This window comes from Canis lupus, chromosome 11 (assembly GCF_011100685.1).
Source record: "Canis lupus familiaris isolate Mischka breed German Shepherd chromosome 11, alternate assembly UU_Cfam_GSD_1.0, whole genome shotgun sequence".
Lineage (NCBI taxonomy): Eukaryota > Metazoa > Chordata > Mammalia > Carnivora > Canidae > Canis > Canis lupus.
Genome location: NC_049232.1, coordinates 3,619,387 through 3,639,474, shown reverse-complemented (window position 1 = coordinate 3,639,474; position 20,088 = coordinate 3,619,387). Strand labels below are relative to the sequence as shown.

Here is a 20,088-nt window from a genome sequence, read left to right as displayed (position 1 = left end):
GCGCATGCCCAGAGCGCCCGGCGGGCGGGCCGGAAGTGGGCGGGCCCGGCGGCGGCGCAGGGCGGGGCGGGGCGGGGCGCGGCCGGGCGGCGCGGCGGGCGCGGCGGGTGCCCTCCGGGAGGGACCCGGCTTAGGTGAGGAAGGTGGGAAGCTCTTCCAAGCAGGTGAAGGGTTGCACTTACAACGTGATCCAGAAGCCATCGAGATAAGGCGGGGCTCCAGCCACTGGAGGATGAGGATCCTGGGGATCGATGAGGACACTAGGAGAAGGCGACAGGTGAGGCGTCACCTGCACAAAGTACTGAGTCCGGCGAGGGTCTCGGTGGGCAGGTGTTGCGGGCGGAGGTGTGAAGACTGGAAACTTGAGCTAGGGAGACTGGTGATGAAGTCCCCAGCTCTACGGCAGGCGCTGGATGTTCACGCTACAGTCGTTGGAGTGCTGGCCCGGTTTTCTTTCTTTTCTTTTTTTTTAAGATGTTATTTATTCATTCATGAGAGATACAGAGAGGCAGAGACAGAGGCCGAGGGAGAAGCAGGCTCCCTGCGGGCAGCTTGATGCAGGACTGACTCCCGGGACCCCAGGATCACGCCTTGAGCCAAAGGCAGACCCTCAACCACTGAGCCACCCAAGTGCCCCGGCCTGCTTTTCAAATGAAGAATATTGAATATTCCCCCAAGGGGAAATTACTTGTTCTGAATTCCAGAGTTGAGATGCTGGGTGGGAGGCAGGATTTGAGTTGAGCACCCTGATTCCAAAGCCAAATCCAAATCCAAAGTTTAAGGGATGGGTAAATGGCCTAGAACAGAACTGACAAATATTACCCATACAGGATGAGATGGTAAATACTGTATTTTCTGTCTCCTGGGCCAAGAGACATTTCATTATGTAGCTAAGTTCATAATATAAGAAGATGGAAAGGGGTGTCGGCTGACTCAGTCTGTAGAGCACATGGCTCCTGATGTCAGGATGGTGAATTTGAGCCCCACATTGGGCATAGAGATTACTTAAAAAGGGGGGGTGGAAGAATATTAAAAAAAAAGAGATGAAACATTTTTCCAAATGCTTATTGACAAATCTTTATTTACAGACACTGACTTTGAAATTCATAGAATTAAAAAAAAGAAATTCATAGAATTTATGTCATGAAATACTATTTTGTTTTTTTTAATCTTCTTTTTTTAAGTTTTATTTATTTATTCATGAGAGACAGAGAGAGAGAGCGAGAGAGAGAGGCAGAGACACAGGCAGTGGGAGAATCAGGCTCCATGCAGGGAGCCCGACATGGGACTTGATCCCGGATCTCCAGGATCAGGCCCTGGGCTAAGGCAGTGCTAAACCACTGAGCCACCGGGCTGCCCCTGTTTTTTTTTTTTTTTTTTTTTTTTAAGATTCTATTTATTTATTCATGAGAGACAGAGAGAGAGAGGCAGAGACACAGGCAGAGGGAGAAGCAGGCTCCCTGTGGGGGCAGCCCAATGTGGGACTCGATCCCTGGACCCCGGGGTCACCCCCAAGCCGAAGGCAGCCACTCAGCCACTGAGGGTCCCCGCCCCGCCAGTGCCCTTGGAAAGAGAAGTTAAGACCAGCGTTTCCAGCACCAGTGCTGGAGACTCCTCAGTCCTAGTACCCCCACCCCGCCTCCTTAGGCCCCTGAGGTCCTGCCTGCTCTGGCCTCGAGGAGGGAACCGATGTGGCTGCCAGGGCTGTGGCCTCCGGCGCCACTGTCCACGCCCAGGAGCTAGCTGGCTTTGCCTTGTCCTCGGCTGCGGCTGTGGACAGAGAAGGGAGGTGGGAGGTGCCAAGAAGAGGGTACCAGGCTGTGGCTTCCTGTCTCTGGGTGGAGACAGGCGGGGGTTCTGGGTGCATATCTGTCCTGTGTCTTATTGCCTCTGGCTGCCTGGGCTCAGAGCAGCTCCAGGAGTGCCCAGAGGATACCATCCCAAGAGAGGCCTGGGTTCCAGGCCTAGTGCCACAGGCCACCTCTAGACTGCACATTTGTGTCCTCCCCCTGTTCGTATGTTGAAATCCTTACCCCCAATGTGATGGCATTTGGAAGTGGGGCCTTTCAGGGGGGCAGTTAGATCATCAGGGTGGAGCCTCCCACCCTGTGAGGATGCAGGGAGAAGACAGCCAGCACCCCCCCCACCAGGAAGCGCGGGGGGGGGGTGGGGGTGGGGGTGGGGGTGGGGTGGTGGGGGTGGGGGCAGGGGCAGGCGCCTTGATCTTGGGCTTCCAGCCTCTAGAACTGTGAGAAGTACATTTCTGTGGTTATAAGCTGCCTCATCTACCGTGTTTTTGTTGTAGCAGCTTGAACGGGCCGAGGCCCTTTCCTTCCATGCCCTTTAGTTTTCTTCTCTGTTCATGAGGGGCTTGGACTTGATCTTTGAAATGGATCACTTCTTGATCATTTGCCTGCGGTTGCCAGGAATGGGCGAGCGCAGTCAGAGGCAGGTGTGGGGCGAGGGGCCTGCCTGCAGTGGTGGGTGGTTTCCTCCTTGGCCGAGGCAGACAGCATCGCCCAGGCCTTCCCTGCCAGGCCTGCCATTCAAAGCCACCACTGGGTAGCTTCTGGCCCAATTTTCCAGCTTCACTGCTCACCTGCCTCTCTGTCTGGAGTCAGGGTTGTGACTACTAGAGATACAACGTTCCGCCCACTCACCTTCCTTAATAAAAAAAAAAAAATTTTTGGCGGGTGGGGGTGGGGGGCTGGGTGGATCAGCGGTTGAGGTCTGCCTTCCACTCAGGGCGTGATCCTGGAGACCCACCATTGGGCTCCCTGCATGGAGCCTGCTTCTCCCTCTGCCTGTGTCTCTGCCTCTCTCTGTGTCTCTCATGAATAAATAAATAAAATCTTAAAAAAAAAAAAGGGTGGAGGTGCAAAAGAAGCACTGAACTCTTGATCTCTGGGTCCTGAATTCAAGCCCCATGTTACTTGTAGAGATTACTAAAAAAAAAAAATAATAATAAAAAAATTAAAAATAAAAATTTTTTTTTTTTAAAGATTTGGTTTAGGGCCCCTGGGTGGCTCAGTCAGTTGAGCATCTGCCTTCGGCTCAGGTTATGAACCCAGGGTCCTGGGATCTAGCCCGAGTTGGGCTCCCTGCTAGGCCGGGAGCCTGCTTTCCCTGTCTCTCTGCCTGCTGCTCCTCGTTTGTGTGCTCTGTCAAATAAATAAATAAAATCTTTTTAAATAAATAAAATCTTTTTTTTTTTTTTTAGAGATTTTATTTATTTATTTGAGAAAGAGCACAACCAGAAGGGAGGAGCAGAGGAAGAAGGAGAAGCAGACTCCTCATTGAGTAGGGAGCCTGATGCAAGACTCGATCCCAGGACCCTGGCATCATGACCTGAGCCAAAGGCAGACATACACTCAACCACTAAGCCACCCAGGTGCCCTCCCCCCTTTTAAAAAAAATTGATTTGTTTAAGTAATTTCTATACCCAACATGGGGCTTGAACTCATGAAGATCAAGTGTCTCACATTCTGCTGACTGAGCCAGCTGGGTCCCCCATCCTCCTTGATGTCTTCAATGCCCCTCCTTCCATGGACTGGTGCCATCACCGTCATCACTGACTTCCTGTTTCACGTGGATAAGGGGATCCCTTTGTCGTGGCACTGGCTCATCTTCCCTTTCTCAGGTGGAGCTACCTGCAGTCTTTGAACCTCCTGCACCTTCTCAGGTGCCTTTGCCGGGACCCACTCCTCCCCCATCTCTGCCCAGAGAACCCCATTCAGTGTTCCTGGTGCAGCTGGGCATGTGCTCCTCTGGGAAGCCTCATGCTTCCTACCCACCTCCCCGACTTGGGTAAGGTTAGGGTTCAGGGGCATCCCTCCCACGTGTCCTGTTCCTCAATGTACTGTTCATCCCTCCCAAAGCAGGGCCAGGGCAGGGGTGGCCTTTGACAGTGGAGACCAGCAGTTTACCCAGGACAGGTGTCTGGTGACGGTTTCCGAAAAGCAGACAGACCAAAGGAAAGCTTTCCTCTTGTGTCTCCCTTCGTCGCCACTAACACGCAGTTGCTGCAAGCCTGGCGTGAAGAGTGGACACCCAGTCTGGCCTTGCCTTCATTGTGTAAGTATCCACACTCATTTCTCAGTGTCCCTTGCGGCCAGGCGCTGTCCTTTCTGTTTGCTCCCTCTGCCAGCTGTGTGCACCTGATAAGGCCCAGAGTTGGGGGATGGTGGCGCTGCAGGATGAAGGGGCCCATGTCCTTACATGCCACATGGAGGAGAGGGCCCCTTCTCTGGCCTGAATGCCTGGCAGGGGCTGTTAATCTGTAAGACACGATCTGCCAGGCTTGAGATCCGGTGTGGTTCGTGTAGAGTGATGCCCCTCAAGTGCAAGCCCAGGAGTGGGAGACAGAGACGGAGAGGCACGATGGGGCCTGGATGGCCCTGGATGGGTGGGGCAGGTGAGGGACAGAGGGCCACCAAGGCTGGCCCCATGTTCTGGACTGGCATGGGTAGCTAAGGAGCAGACTACACACATTCTCTGTCGCCAGCGACACAGCAGAGGGTCAGGGCTCCGGGGAATGTGGTGCGTTCAGTTTGGGACATGCTGAGATTGAGGTGCTTCAATGCTCAGGGATACTTATGCCTGAGGGTCTGTCCCTAGGGTCGCGCAGGCCTGCTGATGGCGGTGGCAGAAGCCCAGGTGTTAATAAATGAGTGAATAGGGGCGCCTGGGGGGGCTCAGTGGTTGAGCATCTGCCTTCCGGCCCAGGGCATGATCCTGGAGACCTTGGGATCAAGTCCCACATCGGGCTCCCTGCATGGAGCCTGCTTCTCCCTCTGCCTGTGTCTCTGCCTCTCTGTCTCTGTGTGTCTCTCATGAATAAATAAATAAAATCCTTAAAAGTGAGAGTCCAGTCCCGGGTGGGGGTTCTGGGAACCTGGTTTCCAAGGTTTGCCAGGCATCGTGAGGCCAGGCTGGGCCCCTCTGAGTAGTCCGGGAAGCTCCTGATGACAATGGGAAGGGTTAGGTCTGTACATGGGCCACATGTTCCATTAAGGCCTGATTCCAGAAGGGTGACCCAGGCAATTCTGCTGGGCCTCTGGTGGGCAGAGGCTGTCTCTGAGACTCAAGCTGGGTGCGGGGTGGCTGTTGTAAGAATGTGTCCATGGGGAGCACGGTGCCACTAGCTGGCAGAGCTTCTCCAGATTTTCCATGTTGGTTCTGAGGATTTGACTTGAGGTAGATGGTAGTAGGGGAACCCAGCAGGGGAAGGAGTTTTCTCCTAGATCTGTTGCTATTGTTGTTAGTAATCTGAGCTGCTCTCCTTCACACCTACTTCCTGCAGGGCACTATGCTGAACCCTCTGCAGATGTACCGATCCCTGCAGGAGCTCTGCTGGGCACATGTTGCCATCCCTGTTTTAAAGATGAAGAAGCCTGGGCTTCATGGAAGCTGAGTTAGGGATTGACATCTTGGATGCTTTCAATTGATGAAAATGGTTTTAGGGGCCCAGGAGCAAGATATCAGGAACTGGTGGGGGGATGGTGTCAGCTGGATGGCATCTGCTGGGGGGCAGTGAGTCTCCGCTCCTGCTGATTGTGGACCTGTGGGACTGTGGCCCAGTGCAACTTCATCTGTTTTCTTTCTTTCTTTTTTTTTTTTTTTCATCTATTTTCTAGAAGCAGCCGGAAATGTGACATTTTGTAGAAAGATCATGCTTTGTAAATGTTGGCAAAGAATTGTGTAAGGTGTTCAAAACATGCAATCAAGCAGGCTCAGTTGGTGAAAAATCTGCCATCGGCTCAGGTCATAATCTAGGGGTCCTGGAATAGAGGCTTGCATTGGGCTCCCTGCTCAGCTCTCTCTGTGTCTTTCAGATAAATAAATAAAACCTTTTTTTAAAAAAAAGACATTGTTTATTCATTTTGCAGATATTAGGGTGCTCACTGGAGGTGTTGGGGTGAAGGAGACAGACCTAGTGCAGGGTATCATTGAGCTCAGCATCCGTGTCTGAGAGGTGCCCTTCCTTGGAGCAGGACAGAGCACTTCCTGGAGGAAGTGGAAGTGTCGTGGATGCTGTATCAGTCAGCGAGGACTGCTGTAACAAAGCACCACAAGTGGCGCAGCATACAACAAAAATGTTTTGTCTCATGGTTCTGGAGGCCAGAAGTCCAAAAGTCAAGGTGTTGGGAGGCCCATGCTCCACCTGATGGCCCTGGGAGAGGATCTGTGCCTCTCTCCGAGCTCCTGGTGGATCCAGCACTCTTTGGTGTTCATAAGAGGTGACACAGGAGGGTTTCCTTCTCCCTTCACTCTCGGTCATGTGAAGATATGAGAAAACAGCCATCCGCAAATTAGGAAGTGGGTCCTCACCTAGAACCAGATCCGCCAGCACCCTGGGCATGCTCCTCCCTGCCTCCAGCACTGAGAAATCAGTTTGTTGTTTAAGCCACTCAGCCTGTGGCATTTTGTTAGAGTAGCCGGAGCTGACTTACACACCTGACCTGGAGACTCCCACCTCAGCCTCCTTCATCACATGGTGTTTTCCTTTTATATCTCTCTGACTCCGTGTGTCCTCTCTCAGAAGCCTCTAGTCACGTTGGATCAAGGGCCTACCCTATTCCAGCATGACCTCATCTTGTCTCGATTTTATCTGCAGAGATTCCGTTTCCAGATCAAGTCACATGCACCCTCGAACATATCTTTTAGGGGGGCTGCAATTCAATCCGCAACAGATGTGTAGAGTAGGCAGGTGAGATTTGGGGAAGAGTATTCCAGGAAGAGGAAACAGCAGGTGCAAGTCACCTCCAGAGGCAAAAGAATGTGAGTGGGTTTCAGGACAAAAGCTGAGCACAGCTAGAGTGGAGAGTGGCCATGAGATGCTGCCATGGTGGCTCCGTTGGTTAAGTGTCTGCCTTCGGCTCAGGTCATGATCCCAGGGTCTGTCCTGGGACAGAGCCCTGTGCTGTTGGGCTCCCTGCTCAGCAGAGAATCTGCTTCTCCCTTTCCCGATCCCTGTGCTTGTGCTCTCTCAAATAAATAAATAAATAAATAAATAAATAAATAAATAAATAAATAAATAAATAAAATTTTAAAAAGAAAGGAAGAAAAAAAAAAGAGAGAAAGCTAGTTTCTTTTGGTGGAGCCAGACTTAGCCCTGCAGCAGGGGGGCTGGAGCCCATGGAGTTGTGGAGTGTGGCCTGGCCACAGTAGTCATAACACTCTTGGAGCTAACTCCTGCAACTTCCATCTCGCAGGCTCAGCCAAGGAAAACAAACAAATAAGGAGAATGTGAGGGAAATTATTCATATTCAGTTGACCCTTGGACAACATGGGTTTGAACTGTGTATGTCCACTTACACTGTTTTTTTTTTTTTAAAAAGGTTTTATTTATTAGAGAGAGAGCACAAGCCAGGGGAGGAGCAGAGGGAGAAGGAGAAGCGGACTCCTTGCTGAGCACGGAGCTCAATCCCAGGAACCCCCACCTCTAGAACATAACCTGAGCTGAAGTCACATGCTCAACGGACTGAGCTCCTGGGGTGCCCCTTTTTTAGACTTTTTTTTTTTTTTTTTTATTCATAGAGACACAGAGAGAGGCAGAGACACAGGCAGAGGGAGAAGCAGGCTTCATGCAGAGAGCCTGACGTGGGACTTGATCCAGGGTCTCCAGGATCACGCTCTGGGCTGCAGGCGGCGCTAAACCGCTGCGCCACCGGGGCTGCCCTAGATTCTTTTTTTTTTCGATAAACACAGTGTAGTACTGTGAATATATTCTCTTCCTCATGACTTTCCTAATAAGGTTTGTCTTTTTAGTGGCTCACTTTATTTTTATTTTTTTTTAATTTTTATTTATTTATGATAGTCACACACACAGAGAGAGAGAGAGAGAGAGAGAGAGAGAGAGAGGCAGAGACGTAGGCAGAGGGAGAAGCAGGCTCCATGCACCGGGAGCCCGACGTGGGATTCGATCCCGGGTCTCCAGGATCGCGCCCTGGGCCAAAGGCAGGCGCCAAACCGCTGCGCCACCCAGGGATCCCAGTGGCTCACTTTATTGTAAGAATGTAGTATACACTACATACAACCTACAAAATACGTGTTATGACTATATTATTGGTAAGGCTTCTGGTCTACAGTAGGCTATTAGTAGTTCAGTTCTGGGGGAGTCAAAAGTTATAAGCAGGGATCCCTGGGTGGCACAGCAGTTTGGAGCCTGCCTTTGGCCCAGGGCGTGATCCTGGAGACCCGGGATCAAATCCCACGTCGGGCTCCCAGTGCATGGAGCCTGCTTCTCCCTCTGCTTGTGTCTCTGCCTCTCTCTCTCTCTCTCTCTCTCTCTCTGTGTGTGACTATCATAAAAAAAAAAAAAAAAAAAAAAAGTTATAAGCAGATATTTGGCCATGCAAAAGGTTGGTACCCTTAATCCCTGCATTGTTCAAGGGTCAACTGAAATTTTAAAAACTTCCAAAATGCATTTTGTATCTGTTCTTTTTCTTCTAGGTTGGTTATTCTATGTATTCTTATTGACAGCCTGAATCCCTGAAACCAGGAGACTGTACTATATGGGCCTCTTAAGGGGGTTTCAGGAGGTAACTGGGCTCCTTCCTGATTTGAGAACCTCATTGTCATAAAAGATGTCCTCTGTTCAGTGTCTGTATCTGGGACCCAATAACTGGAGTGGGATCCTTGCATCAAAGGTACTTCCTGCTGTTTCCGAAGAGCCTGGTGTCCTGCCCGTGTCAAAAACCCCATTGGAGGCAATATAAAAGCATTCTGAGCTGAGACTGACTCCCTCTTGTCTGCAGTTCTTTAGAATTTATAAATGCTTTTTTTTTTTTAATATTTATTTATTGGCGCACCTGGGTGGCTCAGTAGGTTAAGTGTCTGCCTTTGGCTCAGGCCAGGATCTCAGGGTCCTGGGTTGGAGCCCTCTGTCTGGCTCCCTGCTCAGTGGGGAGCCTGCTTCTCCCTCTCCCTCTGCCTCTCTTCTCTGCTCGTGCTCTCTCTCTCTCAAATAAATAAATACAATCTTTTTTTTAAAAAAAAAAGATTTATTTGAGAGGAGCAGAGGGAGAGGGAAAGAGAATCTCAAGCAGACTTCCTGCTGAGCATGGAGCCCAACATGGGGCTCGATCTCACGATCCTGAGATCGCAACCTGAGCTGAAATCGAGTCTGATGCTTAACTGACTGAGCCACCCAGGTGCCTCACAAATTATTTTCTAAACTATTGCTTCATTTGAGCCTCAGAATAATCTGATATAGATCTAATTTAGACTAAGGAATTAGGGAGATCAGAGACCCCTTATACTACCATAGCCAGGAGCCATGGAAACAATGCAGAGTTGGTGTGGAGTTGGAGGTCTGGCTTTGTGGCTACAAGTTCATTTTTTAAAAATTATTTTTCATTTTAAAAAAAATTATTTATTTATTTATTTATTCATGAGAGACAGAGAGAGAGAGAGGCAGAGACACAGGCAGAGGGAGAGAAGTAGGCTTCATGCAGGGAGCCTGACATGGGACCCAATCCCAGGTCTCCAGGATCTTGCCCTGGGCCGAAGGCAGGTGCTAAACTGCTGAGCCACCCAGGGATCCCCCCACAATTTTAGGTATGATTTCAGTGTTTTTGTGCATCAATTATGGATACCGTCATACAAAAATTATTTTGAGGCTCCAAATGAAGCAATTTTGAGGAAAGCATTTTGCAAACTGTGATGGACTGTCCAAATGTTATCCTCAGGTCATGGAAAGTGTTTCCCTAGTTGTGCGAAAGGAATCCGTGAGGTCAAGAGCAGGAGCTTAAGTGAATGTATGCCCTCATCAGTAGTTATGTTCTGTGGCTGCATTTAGACTATTTGACTTTGAACTTAATTACCTGTATTATCTTCATCGCTTCGGCATCTGTGTCCATCATCCCCTGTTGCACCCAGTCCTCCCTGGACCTTATTTCTGTGGGTGGGCATGGGCTAGGGTGGAGATGGGGTGGGGAGTCTGTTAAATTCTGCAAGCCTTTCTATCAGATTTCAGTGAGACAACCACAGTTTTTTGGAGCTCTCAGTTCCAGTTGTGGAATCTGGTCTGAGAGTGACTGTCAGGAGGGCCTTGTGGTGAACTGGAGGGTCTTTACTCACCTGTGGGTCGGTGCCCCTGGTTTAGTTGATGGATACCCTGGAGGAAGGTAGCACTCTGTGACCAAATCTTCAGATTTTCTGGAGTTGATTATTTTTTCTGAATGTGGAACTGTTACATTTTTCATTCTCCCTGGCAACTACTGGCTAGCTGGATTATTAGGGAGCGAGCCTTGGGTCCACACTCCGGGCTTCAGTTTTCTCACTGATAAATTTGTGATGGTATCACCTTCCATTGGGTTGTTAGAAGACCAGGTGAGAAACAGAACCCCCAGACCCCCACACTAGGCCTGGCTGCAGGAACTCAGCGGGAAATGCCAGCTACTTAGGTTCTGTTGCTCTCTGGTAATCCTGGTCCATTTGGGGCCCCGGCACCCATATGATTATAAGGAATCAAGGGATTAACGCAGGCCTTTCAAGCGTGGTGGTCAAGCAGCTCAGATTAAGGGGTTTGGTGTATTAGGAAAAAAGAACCACTCCTCCCCACCTACCATCTTCATGATTTCAGGGAAATGGTTTATTTTTCTTTTTAAAGAGAAATTTCAGCAGAAATAAGTGAATGAAGTCGAATGGGAAATGTGAACCTCCAGCGTGAAAACGACGCTAATCGCCTAGGTGATGCCGGACGCCCCAGGATCGGGGAACACCCCGGCCCCACAGCGTCTCCCGCCACATCCGCCGAGAACCAGCGGCCCCAGCGGCCCCAGCGGCCCCGACGCCAGCGGGCTCCACCCCCTCTCCGCTTCTGGCCCGAGGGCGGCGGCAGAAAGAGCGGGAGCGCTGGGCCGCGAGGGCACCAAGGTCGAGGGGGAGCCCTGCCGCTGGCCTTGGGGGGCGCCGCGCGCCCCGTCTCGGCCGCCCGCGTTCCCCCGCTTGCAGCCGGACGATCGGGGCTTGCCAGACTTCTTAGAGCCCCGCTTCCTCTTTTGGGAAAGCGGTGGGCGAAGCTAGCGGTGCCGGGCTGGGGCGCCCCGCGACGAGAGCCTGCGGCCTCAGGCCGCGGAGGGGTCGGCCGCCGGCGCCCTCGGCCGCGGGGGTCCCGGGCCCGGCGGCTCGCGGCAGGGCTGGGGTCGCGCCCGGCCCGGCCGACCTCCGCGGGCGCCGCTCGCGCGGGTTCTAAAGTGAGGACAAAGCCCGCCCGGATTTCGCGTACGCGCGCCGCTGCGGCCAATGGGGCGCTAGCGCGCGTTTGAGTGACGGGCGAGCGAAACCAATGAGCACGCGCCTTGTTGCGAGGTGGGCCCGGCCCCGGCATTATAAAGAGCGCCACGAGTCGGCATTGTCAGGCGGCGGCACCGCGCGGGCCCGAGTGAGCTTGTCGGTCGGTGCGTCTGTGCGGCGCGGCGGCGGCGGCGGCGGCGGCGGAGGGCGCGAGGTCGCGGCGGCTCCGTTGGCGGCGGAGGCTAGGCCCGGCAGCGCAGGCGTGAGCGCGGCCGAGCCCGCGGCGCCTTCCCGGCGGGTGGGGACGAGCGGGCCCCGCGGCGTCATCGGCGGCGAGGTGAGCGGCCGGGCCCGCGGGCGGCGGGCGGGAGCCGGGGCGGGAGCCGCGCGGGCCTGACGCGCCGGGGCCGCTCGTTGCAGGAGCTGCCGCGCCTCGGCCTAGCATGTCGGAAGCGGGTGAGGAGCAGCCCATGGAGACGACGGGCGCCACCGAGAACGGACACGAGGCCGCCCCCGAAGGCGAGTCGCCGGCGGGGTCCGGCACCGGGGCCGCGACGGGCGCCGGAGGCGGGAGCGCGGCGCCCCCGGCCGGCAACCAGAACGGCGCCGAGGGCGACCAGATCAATGCCAGCAAGAACGAGGAGGACGCGGGGTAGGTGCGGCCGCGGGCCGACCGGGGCGCCGCCTTTGTTCCGGGGCCGCCTTTTGTTGGCGCCACGCGGCGGGGGGAGGGGCGGGCGGCCGGGGCCTGCTGGCTGCCCGCCGCCCGGCCCCTCCGCTCGCGGGCTCGCCGTTCGCGCCGGAGTTTGCAGGAGTTTGTTGGGTCGGCTTTGGCGCCGCCCCGGGGCCGCTCGCGCTGGGCCGGGGGCGGGCGGGCGGCCCGGAAAGGGCAGTGCGCTCGGACCCGGGGCCGGGCCGGCCTGGGGTTCGGCGGGGCTGCGTGGGCGGAGTTGGCGCGCGCCCCGGCCGCGGCCTCGCGGCCTCCCCGTTCCCCCCCTCCCCGGGGGCGGAGTCACGGTCTGAACGCGGTCTCCGGCCCCCGGAAGCCTCGAGTTCCTTAAGAGCGAGTTCTCGGGGGTGGCCTGGAGGGGCAGGGACGACGGCCGCTGGAGAGACGTGCTTGTTCGGCACATGGCTCCCTCCGTGCGTTAAGGGCCGATAGGTGCCCGGGCCAGAGTGCCCTTGGCCCCCTTGCCCCGTCGGGGGCCACCGAGTCTGAAGCTGCTCTAGGGTCAAGGTTGTTTGGGAGGGTGGGATTTGTTGACGCCTTCCAAATGTAGGACCCTGGGGGACTCAGGGTAGATCTGTGTGCTAGATGGCGACTTTGCTTAGAACCTGTACCCAGGAAGGGCTGGCACGTGTCTTTACCATTTCAGAAAAATGTTCGTTGGAGGCCTGAGCTGGGATACCAGCAAAAAGGACCTAAAGGATTATTTTACCAAATTTGGAGAGGTCGTTGACTGTACCATAAAAATGGATCCAAACACTGGCCGGTCAAGAGGGTTTGGGTTTATCCTCTTCAAAGATGCAGCCAGTGTGGAGAAGGTAAGCAGGATATTTGATGTCAGTGGTCTTAAGTTCATTCTAAGAGAATACTGATACCATTCTGAGCATGATTAGTTGGTGTGTTCTGTAGGTGGTTGAGCTTTGGGGAAAAACAGGTGAGGAACTTAACTGTTTTTGAAGGGATTAAAAATACAGATTAAGGGGTGGGTAGTAGGTATGGACTCAGGTCGTGCAGGAAGAGTTTAATTGGTGTTTGATGCCTACACTGGCACTGATAAAGCCATTGTTTTATGAGCACTAGAATAAGGAGTCTAGAGTTGCTGTGGAGTAGGCATTATTTTAGTCTCATTTTACAGAAAATACTCAGAAGTGTAAGTAGAAGAGTTTATACACCAGAAAGGGGTGGTTTCCAACCGAGCAGCCCACCCTCAGCCTGGACTCTTCATCACCGTTTCTTTACTTTTGAGAGACCAGCTTTAAACTGCTGCTCCTGGGAAAGCTGGTGGGGGCCGGGGTGGGCTGTAGGTATTCAGATAAAAGAGCTGTACTTGAAGTTAGATGAAGTTCGGTTGCTAAGTCAGATTGAGGGTAGTTTGGAGGGGATGAACAAGTTTGTGTACCAGTGTTGGGGCCTGTGTGGCTCAAGGAAGGGCCTTGGTGAGGGTGGTGCTGCTGAGTTAAAACTTGGTTTTCTTCTGTTGGGACAGGTTCTAGACCAGAAGGAACACAGGCTGGATGGCCGTGTCATTGACCCCAAAAAGGCCATGGCCATGAAAAAGGATCCGGTAAAGAAAATTTTTGTAGGGGGTCTGAATCCTGAAGCCACTGAGGAGAAGATCAGAGAATACTTTGGCGAGTTTGGGGAGGTGAGTGTGTGACTTTGGGAGTGACTTGCCAGTTGCCTTGAGCTTGCTTTCTCCCTTGGCTGGCCATTGCCCTCGTCAGCAAGGCCTTCCTAGGGTCTTTTCTCCTTGGAGATCCCTACGGGTCCTGGGGGCTAGGTAGGAAGAGGCATTATTGGTTCTGAGCTTTGCATATATTTACAGATTGAGGCCATTGAGCTTCCAATGGATCCAAAGTCGAACAAAAGACGAGGTTTTGTCTTCATCACCTTTAAAGAAGAAGAACCTGTGAAGAAGGTTCTGGAGAAAAAGTTCCATACCATCAGTGGAAGTAAGGTGAGGTATCCAACTCTGTATTTTGGCCTCCTGCTGCTGGAGAGCTGGCTCTCACAGGTGTGGGTTAGGAGTTGGGCTCCCTCTCCAGGGCAGTTTGACCCTACTGTTATTTTTTTTTTTGCAGTGTCTGCTGTCCTGATTGGGGCAGATGGTCCTGTCCTTCAGGGAGTCCCTAGGCTGGTGGCATTGGCAGAAACCCAGGATGTGTGGGAGGCAGGAGAAAGGGTGGTTTGTATGGGATGGAGCATGTTGAGTAGCCCCTTTGATTCCTGACTGAAAGCTAGAGATCATGCTGTTCTGAGTCTAGAATCCAAGGTGAATATGGCCTGCAGTTAAGGTCTCAGAAGATTCTAGAATTTGTTATTTATGGGTTGGTTTCCTCTGGGTTGAAGTCTTTCCTACTGTGGAGCTTTTCCCCTTCTGTCAGAGCCAAATCTTTGTTTACTTCTATCCACTTTGGACTCTGATTAGTTAACTCCCACCTCAGGTGAAGATTCTTCCCAAAGCTTCTAGGGTTTTAGTTTTAGCTTACCCATGGCCGGTTTTGCCTTAAAAATGAGTACAGTGCTGTGCAGAGAGAAGTGCAGCCCTTCCCTCTGAACTCTGGTCAGGCTGGAGCATGGCAGTTTCAGGTATTCTCCAGGTGGCTAAGGAGGCAGTTGAGGGTGTGGCTCACCGGCAGGGTGTGGCAGGTCTGAGCAGGAGTGGCAGCCAGATAAGGTAGGACAGGTAGGGTGGAGCTCCTAGAAATTTTAATCCTGGCTGGGAATTTAAACTAAATTCTGGATTTTTGGGCCTTTAAAGTACATGAAGTTTCGATTTTTAGGAACAGTTGGGTAAGAAGAGCTCGTTCACTGTTGCCTCACTGCACAGTTAATGACGCAGAGGTGGTTTCTTTCTGTGTCTCGATGTGAAAGGGACAAGAAGTACCTATAAAGTTAACTGCTACTGGTGGTGGGTTTTGAAATAAATGTATTCAGCATTTTTAATTCATTCAACAGGGTAGAAGATAGCAGATGGTATCACTCGGGAAGGGGTGGTTTGCCAGTTTTTTGAAGGAGTAATGCTTGAATGGTGACATAAAAATTTTTGACTGGTCCTAATTAGGGGAGTATCTTAAACTGTTTTAGGCAGGAGCCCTGGGAGGTCCCTGACCATAACCCCACCCACACTGAAGAGATTTTTGAGCAAAAGAAATTGAGTCTGGATCCTCAGGGGACACATCTGGCCCTTCCCCACAATAGGCCAGTGGTTGGGGGAAGAGGGAGGAGCAGTATGGCCCCAGGGAAGCCCTGCCCTGAGCCTCCTGAGCCTCAATGGCTTTCTTCCTCAGCTGGAGGTCAGGTCAGGGTTGCCATCTTAGTGTATTTGAAGGGGATGCTTCATTTCTGTAAAGAGAAGAAAAAAATGAGAGGTTTTTTCCCCCTAAGGCCCTTGATCTGAGAAGCCAGCTCTTGATCTCTCTTGCTTAGTAGGACCACGCTGGCATCACACCTGCTCCCTGCTGTGGGATCTTGCTACAATGGTTGGCATTGGCCTCACTGTCCTTCCTTCCCAGTCATTAGATGCGGAGCTGCCTCTGCGTGGCCATCAGTATATCTGGGGTGATAGCTGTTACTCCCCCCCCCCCACCCCCCCCAGTAAGTTGTCTGGGGAAAGGTTTGGCCAAAAAGGCCCTAGTGAGTCTAGGTCCATTGAGATTTTGGTTGTAGTCCTGAAAGCTTCTAGCCCAAATGTGGTTTCTCACATTTTATATCAGTGTGTCTTTCTTGTTTTTGTCTTTTAAAGATTTACTTTAGAAAATGAGTGTACGTGCATGGGGGAGAGGGAGAGAAACTTTAGCAGAGTTTGTGCTCAGCATGGACCCCCACATGGGGCCCAATCCCATAACCCTGAACAAAAAACTGAGTTGGCTGCTTACTGGACAGAGCCATCTGGGTGCCCAGTCCTGGGTGTATTTTATTTTTGAGCAGATGGTCCCGAATGGCCATCTGAGTATCTGTCCACAAAGGTCTTTGTCTACTCAGATCTTGTCCCGGTGGTCTGATCCACCTCGTCTTCTCTGCTTTCAGTGTGAAATCAAGGTGGCCCAACCCAAAGAGGTCTATCAGCAGCAGCAGTATGGCTCTGGGGGCCGTGGGAACCGCAACCGAGGGAACCGGGGCAGCGGCGGTGGTGGCGGAAGTGGAGGTGAGTGCAGCCTGGATGAAGATGGGTCCCTGCCTGCATGGAGCTTCCGTGCCTGTCTGGGGGGCTCTCTGGCCTCTGGTGTGTGGTGTGCCAGGCTGGACGAGTCCCATCGGCTGTGCTGCTGCTGCTGCTGCTTGGCATGAAAGAGCCTGGCTCTCTTCGTGGCCTGGGGCCCTGGGGCGGAGGGACATTCGGCACTTTGGTCCAGGGAGGGTGGTGTGGGTGGGCACGAGGGGGTGCGCTCAGCTCTGTGGCTGTCCTGAGTCTTGGTACACCCGTGGGTGGGTGGGCAGAAGGTAGTGCAGGGCTGTGCCAGGCGCTTTACCTCCTTCTGTCCAGGCCCCTCTGACTCCAAAGCCTGAACTTCATCCTTTTTGTGGCCCAGCTGCCAGGGAGGGCAGGGGTGAGGAGAGGGAGATTTCCAGAGAGAGTGAGCTCCTGCCTCATTTGCCCCTAGTGAAGTTAAGCATTCAGGCCTTTCCTGGCCTTCAGATCCCAGGCTTGGGTCTCAATGCAGGGTCGGGCCCAGGGCCCTCTACATCAGGACAGCAGTCCCTTGATTTCTAGCTCTTGAGTTGCCATAGTAACCCCGCCACCCAAAGGGCAGGATTTCCTCCATCCTAGCTCCTGCGTGTGCTAAATGGTCCACGGGCCCCTGTGCCCTGCTCCCCCCACAGGTCAGAGTCAGAGTTGGAATCAGGGCTACGGCAACTACTGGAACCAGGGCTACGGCTACCAGCAGGGCTACGGGCCCGGCTATGGCGGCTACGACTACTCGCCCTATGGCTATTACGGCTACGGCCCCGGCTACGACTACAGTAAGTAGGAGAGAGGGAGGCCCCATCCACTCACCCACCCTGGGAGGCAGGACAGACAGTGCAGGGGCCGCTGGCAGCAGGGGCTTTGGAGTCGGACAGGCTGGGCTTTGCGGCCTGGCTCGGCCACTGGCGCGCCGCCTGATGAAGCTCTTGAGCTTCTGGGCCTCAGGAAGGTGGGGCGCGATCACCCCTACTGGACAGGGTGCAGGCTCTGGTGAGGATGCATGTCAAGCGCCTGGCACAGGGGTAAAGGCTCGTTGTTGTTCTCCTCCCTAGGTCAGGGTAGTACAAATTACGGGAAGAGCCAGCGACGCGGCGGCCACCAGAATAACTACAAGCCATACTGAGGCTTCATTCAGCAGGATGCCCGACTGATCGCACACGCTTTGTTTGGATATCGAGTGAACACAATTATGTACCAAATTTAACTTGGCATACTTTCTATGGCCTGTCCCATGTGCATCTTATTTAAATCTCCCCCCTGGAAATCAATCTCCTGTTGACTATTTCCAGAGCTCTAGTTTGTAGGCAGCGTGTGGGGTCTCTGAGGCCAGAGCGGCATTATGGGCTGATTTTATTCTCGGGTTCCCAGAGCCAGATTGGAGGGTCTGCTTCCTGCTGCCCCGCTGCAGCCTGGACCTGTGGACCCTGGTTGTAAAGAGTAAACTGTATCCTAGAAAACCAGTGTCACCTTTTTTTCACCTTTTAATTTTATATTATTTGTGTCATACATTTCCTGTTAATGGAAGTGTTAATTTTACTGTACTTTTTGGTACCTTTTGGGAATCTAATGTATTGTAAGGTATTTTACACGTGTCCTGATTTTGCCACGACCTGGATATTGAAGCTATCCAAGCTTTTGAAATAAAAATTTAAAAACCCCCAAAGCCTGGGTGAGTGTGGGGTATCCTGTGAAGAGCGGGGAAGGGCTAGGTGCTCCCGAGCCTTCAAAGCTTTAGTACCCTCCATGACCAGACAGCAGTCCTGTCAGGCAGAGCTGCACTCTCAGAACTGCTGGTTAGCTTCTTTTGAGGATTTGGTCCTACTCAGGACTCACCCTTTTAGAGAAAGTTAAACTCCAGGACCACAGGCCTCTTCAAGAGTAGTGTGGTTGGGGCCAATGAAGGAGGGTGTTCCCCCCCAGGGCAGTGGGGAACATTCTGGGACACCTGCAAAGTTCTGTCTGTACTTGTTGGTAGAAATGGGTATTTGGTCTCCCAGCAAGGACTGAACCTATAGATGGAGGCCATGTCCTAGGAGCCAGCTGCATTTGGACAGCGTCCTTTCCTGGAGCACAGCCTAGCCCCCTTTGGCAGGGCCTAGCTGCTGACTGGATGGGAGCACCCATGGGGCTGGTGGTTGAGGCCTCAGGAGACCTGGTGGCAAGAGGCAGCAGTGGATGAAGCCTGGCAGAGAATGTTTCCCATCACCTCAGAGGAAAGAACTGGCTCAAGGCAGGTGCTATTCCTGCCCTCTGCTGTCCACTATAAAATGCATCATGGAGATTTTTCTGGGGGGTGGCTGGAGATAACCTGGTTAAGAGCAAGGTTTGGCTTGCTTGAGGGAAGGAGCCCCTGCTGTTAATGGTGCGGTCCCCAGTTGTGTGGGTTATGAGGAATAAGATCCACTCACCCAGGGGAGGACAGGATGCCTCAGGGCCGGAGCCTCAGCGTCTCACAACTTCTCATCTTTTCTTCCATGTCTGAAAAACAGCATAAAGTCACCCAAAAAGGGTTAGCAATTCTCCAGTGTCCTTTCATCAGCTGGGTGCAACTCTCATCCCAGCAGCTCAGTGCCTGAGGGAGACCCCAGCCTTCAAGTGAGGCACAAAGGTCCTGCCATCTCTGTCTACATGGCTTCACTCATGACAGTGGGGTCTTTCACCCGAGCTCTGGTTCCCTTGCCCTGCATCCACAGTACCACTCAGGACGGCTAGTGCCTTCCTGCATGCCTGCCTGCTCGGTGCTCAGGAAGTCTGTGAGGTGAGTGCAGGCCTGGGCCCCAGGGCCCCCCCCCCCCCCCCCCCCCACCAGCTCCCTGTTCCTGCACCGCCTGGAAGACTCCTGGCTAGCACCCTGGAACGTCCTATATCCTGGCTGCAGGCAGGCTCTACGGACATAGTCAGCTGCTCCTTGCTCCCCACCCCCTCACCTGTCAGGATGGCATCCATTTTTGCCACCACGTGCTGTGCGTTGTCCACACTGAAGCACATTGGAGGTTTAAACTTGAGGACGTTCCTCCCAGGACCATCAGTGCTCAGCAAAATGTAGTAGTCTTTCAGTCTGAGGAAAGGAAGTGGTGAGGCCCTGCTGCCCACCAGCCAGGGAGCCTTTCCAGGCCCCAGCTCTAGCTACTCTGGCCTGGGGGCCCCATGGCAGACCAGGTACTACCCTCCACCACTGGCTCACCCCCATTCCCACCTGCTGGTCCTTTGGGGTGCCCTGTACCTGGCCCTCAGCATGCTGCTCCATCCCTGGAGCCCCAGCCTGAGCCAGGACCAGCCCTAGCCTACAGCGTGGACAGTAAGCATTCCTGCACATCAGCAGCACTTCTAAGCTGGTATGCTGAACCCCACGTCCCCCTCACTAGCTTCAGTTAACTTCCTTGGCCAACCCTGTTTCTGCTTCTTGTCCAGAAGTAATCTTTGAAATCCCAAAGGACTCTCCAGTTTTAATTTCCGGTTCTTTTTAGGAACGAGGACTTAACCCTCAACATAACTGGTACCTGAAAATGTTAACATTCCACATTGATGCTTTAACCTAGGGAGGTTATTGGGCCAGAGAAAAGAGGTCTGACGTGATTCTATTTACATTCTGACACCACTTCCAATCTCTTATTCCTTTTTTTGTTTAAGCTTGTCAGGCTGGCTCCTTTCTCCCATACCATTCTTCCTGGCATGGACTGTGGTCCTAGAAAGAACAATATCTGGACCTTAATCCAGCCCTGCCACCAGCAAGCAGGGCAGCCGCAGGTGCCACACCTGCCCCTGGTCTAGTCTCACTGATGGCACTAAACTCAGGGTGGGTATGAGGTGGGAGTCAGGCTGGGCCTCATGACTGGCTCCCTCCTTCCCTCTGATCCCATTGATTCCAGTCCTGAGGCTCCCTGGGGGGAGGCAGTAGGTGTACCTGCCCGCAGAGGCAGGGCTCGGCCGA

The 20,088-nt window shown here is 53.1% G+C and overlaps 2 protein-coding genes and 1 long non-coding RNA gene across 4 annotated transcripts in view; 2 read left to right on the top strand and 1 right to left on the bottom strand.

Annotated features, from left to right (window-relative positions):
- The first annotated feature begins 75 nt into the window (after window positions 1–75).
- On the top strand, window positions 76–5,876 carry LOC102155710. Its single transcript, XR_005366501.1, has 3 exons — window positions 76–277; window positions 3,879–4,074; window positions 5,303–5,876. It is a non-coding gene; the product is annotated as an uncharacterized LOC102155710 (long non-coding RNA).
- Window positions 5,877–11,384: 5,508 nt separating this feature from the next.
- Window positions 11,385–17,820, top strand: HNRNPAB (heterogeneous nuclear ribonucleoprotein A/B). 2 transcript variants are annotated; one of them, XM_038551814.1, is made up of 8 exons: window positions 11,385–11,578; window positions 11,662–11,893; window positions 12,618–12,786; window positions 13,455–13,613; window positions 13,794–13,925; window positions 15,998–16,115; window positions 16,793–16,933; window positions 17,210–17,820. In XM_038551814.1, the coding sequence occupies exons 2-8, from the start codon at window positions 11,685–11,687 to the stop codon at window positions 17,278–17,280; spliced, it is 999 nt and encodes a 332-aa protein (XP_038407742.1). In that variant the 5' UTR covers window positions 11,385–11,578; window positions 11,662–11,684; the 3' UTR covers window positions 17,281–17,820. The 2 variants fall into 2 exon arrangements, with proteins under 2 accessions (XP_038407742.1, XP_038407741.1); XM_038551813.1 differs by lacking the exons at window positions 11,385–11,578; window positions 16,793–16,933 and having other exon boundaries at window positions 11,670–11,893.
- Window positions 13,927–20,088, bottom strand: part of PHYKPL (5-phosphohydroxy-L-lysine phospho-lyase) — a 34,990-nt gene continuing 28,828 nt past the window's right edge. Inside the window, exons 11-13 of the mRNA XM_038551809.1 lie at window positions 19,085–19,215; window positions 18,566–18,635; window positions 13,927–15,313 (exon numbers count right to left, since the gene is read on the bottom strand). Of these exons, the coding sequence (XP_038407737.1) occupies window positions 18,586–18,635; window positions 19,085–19,215 (181 nt within the window). The 3' untranslated portion in view covers window positions 13,927–15,313; window positions 18,566–18,585. The remainder of the gene's footprint in view (window positions 15,314–18,565; window positions 18,636–19,084; window positions 19,216–20,088) is intronic.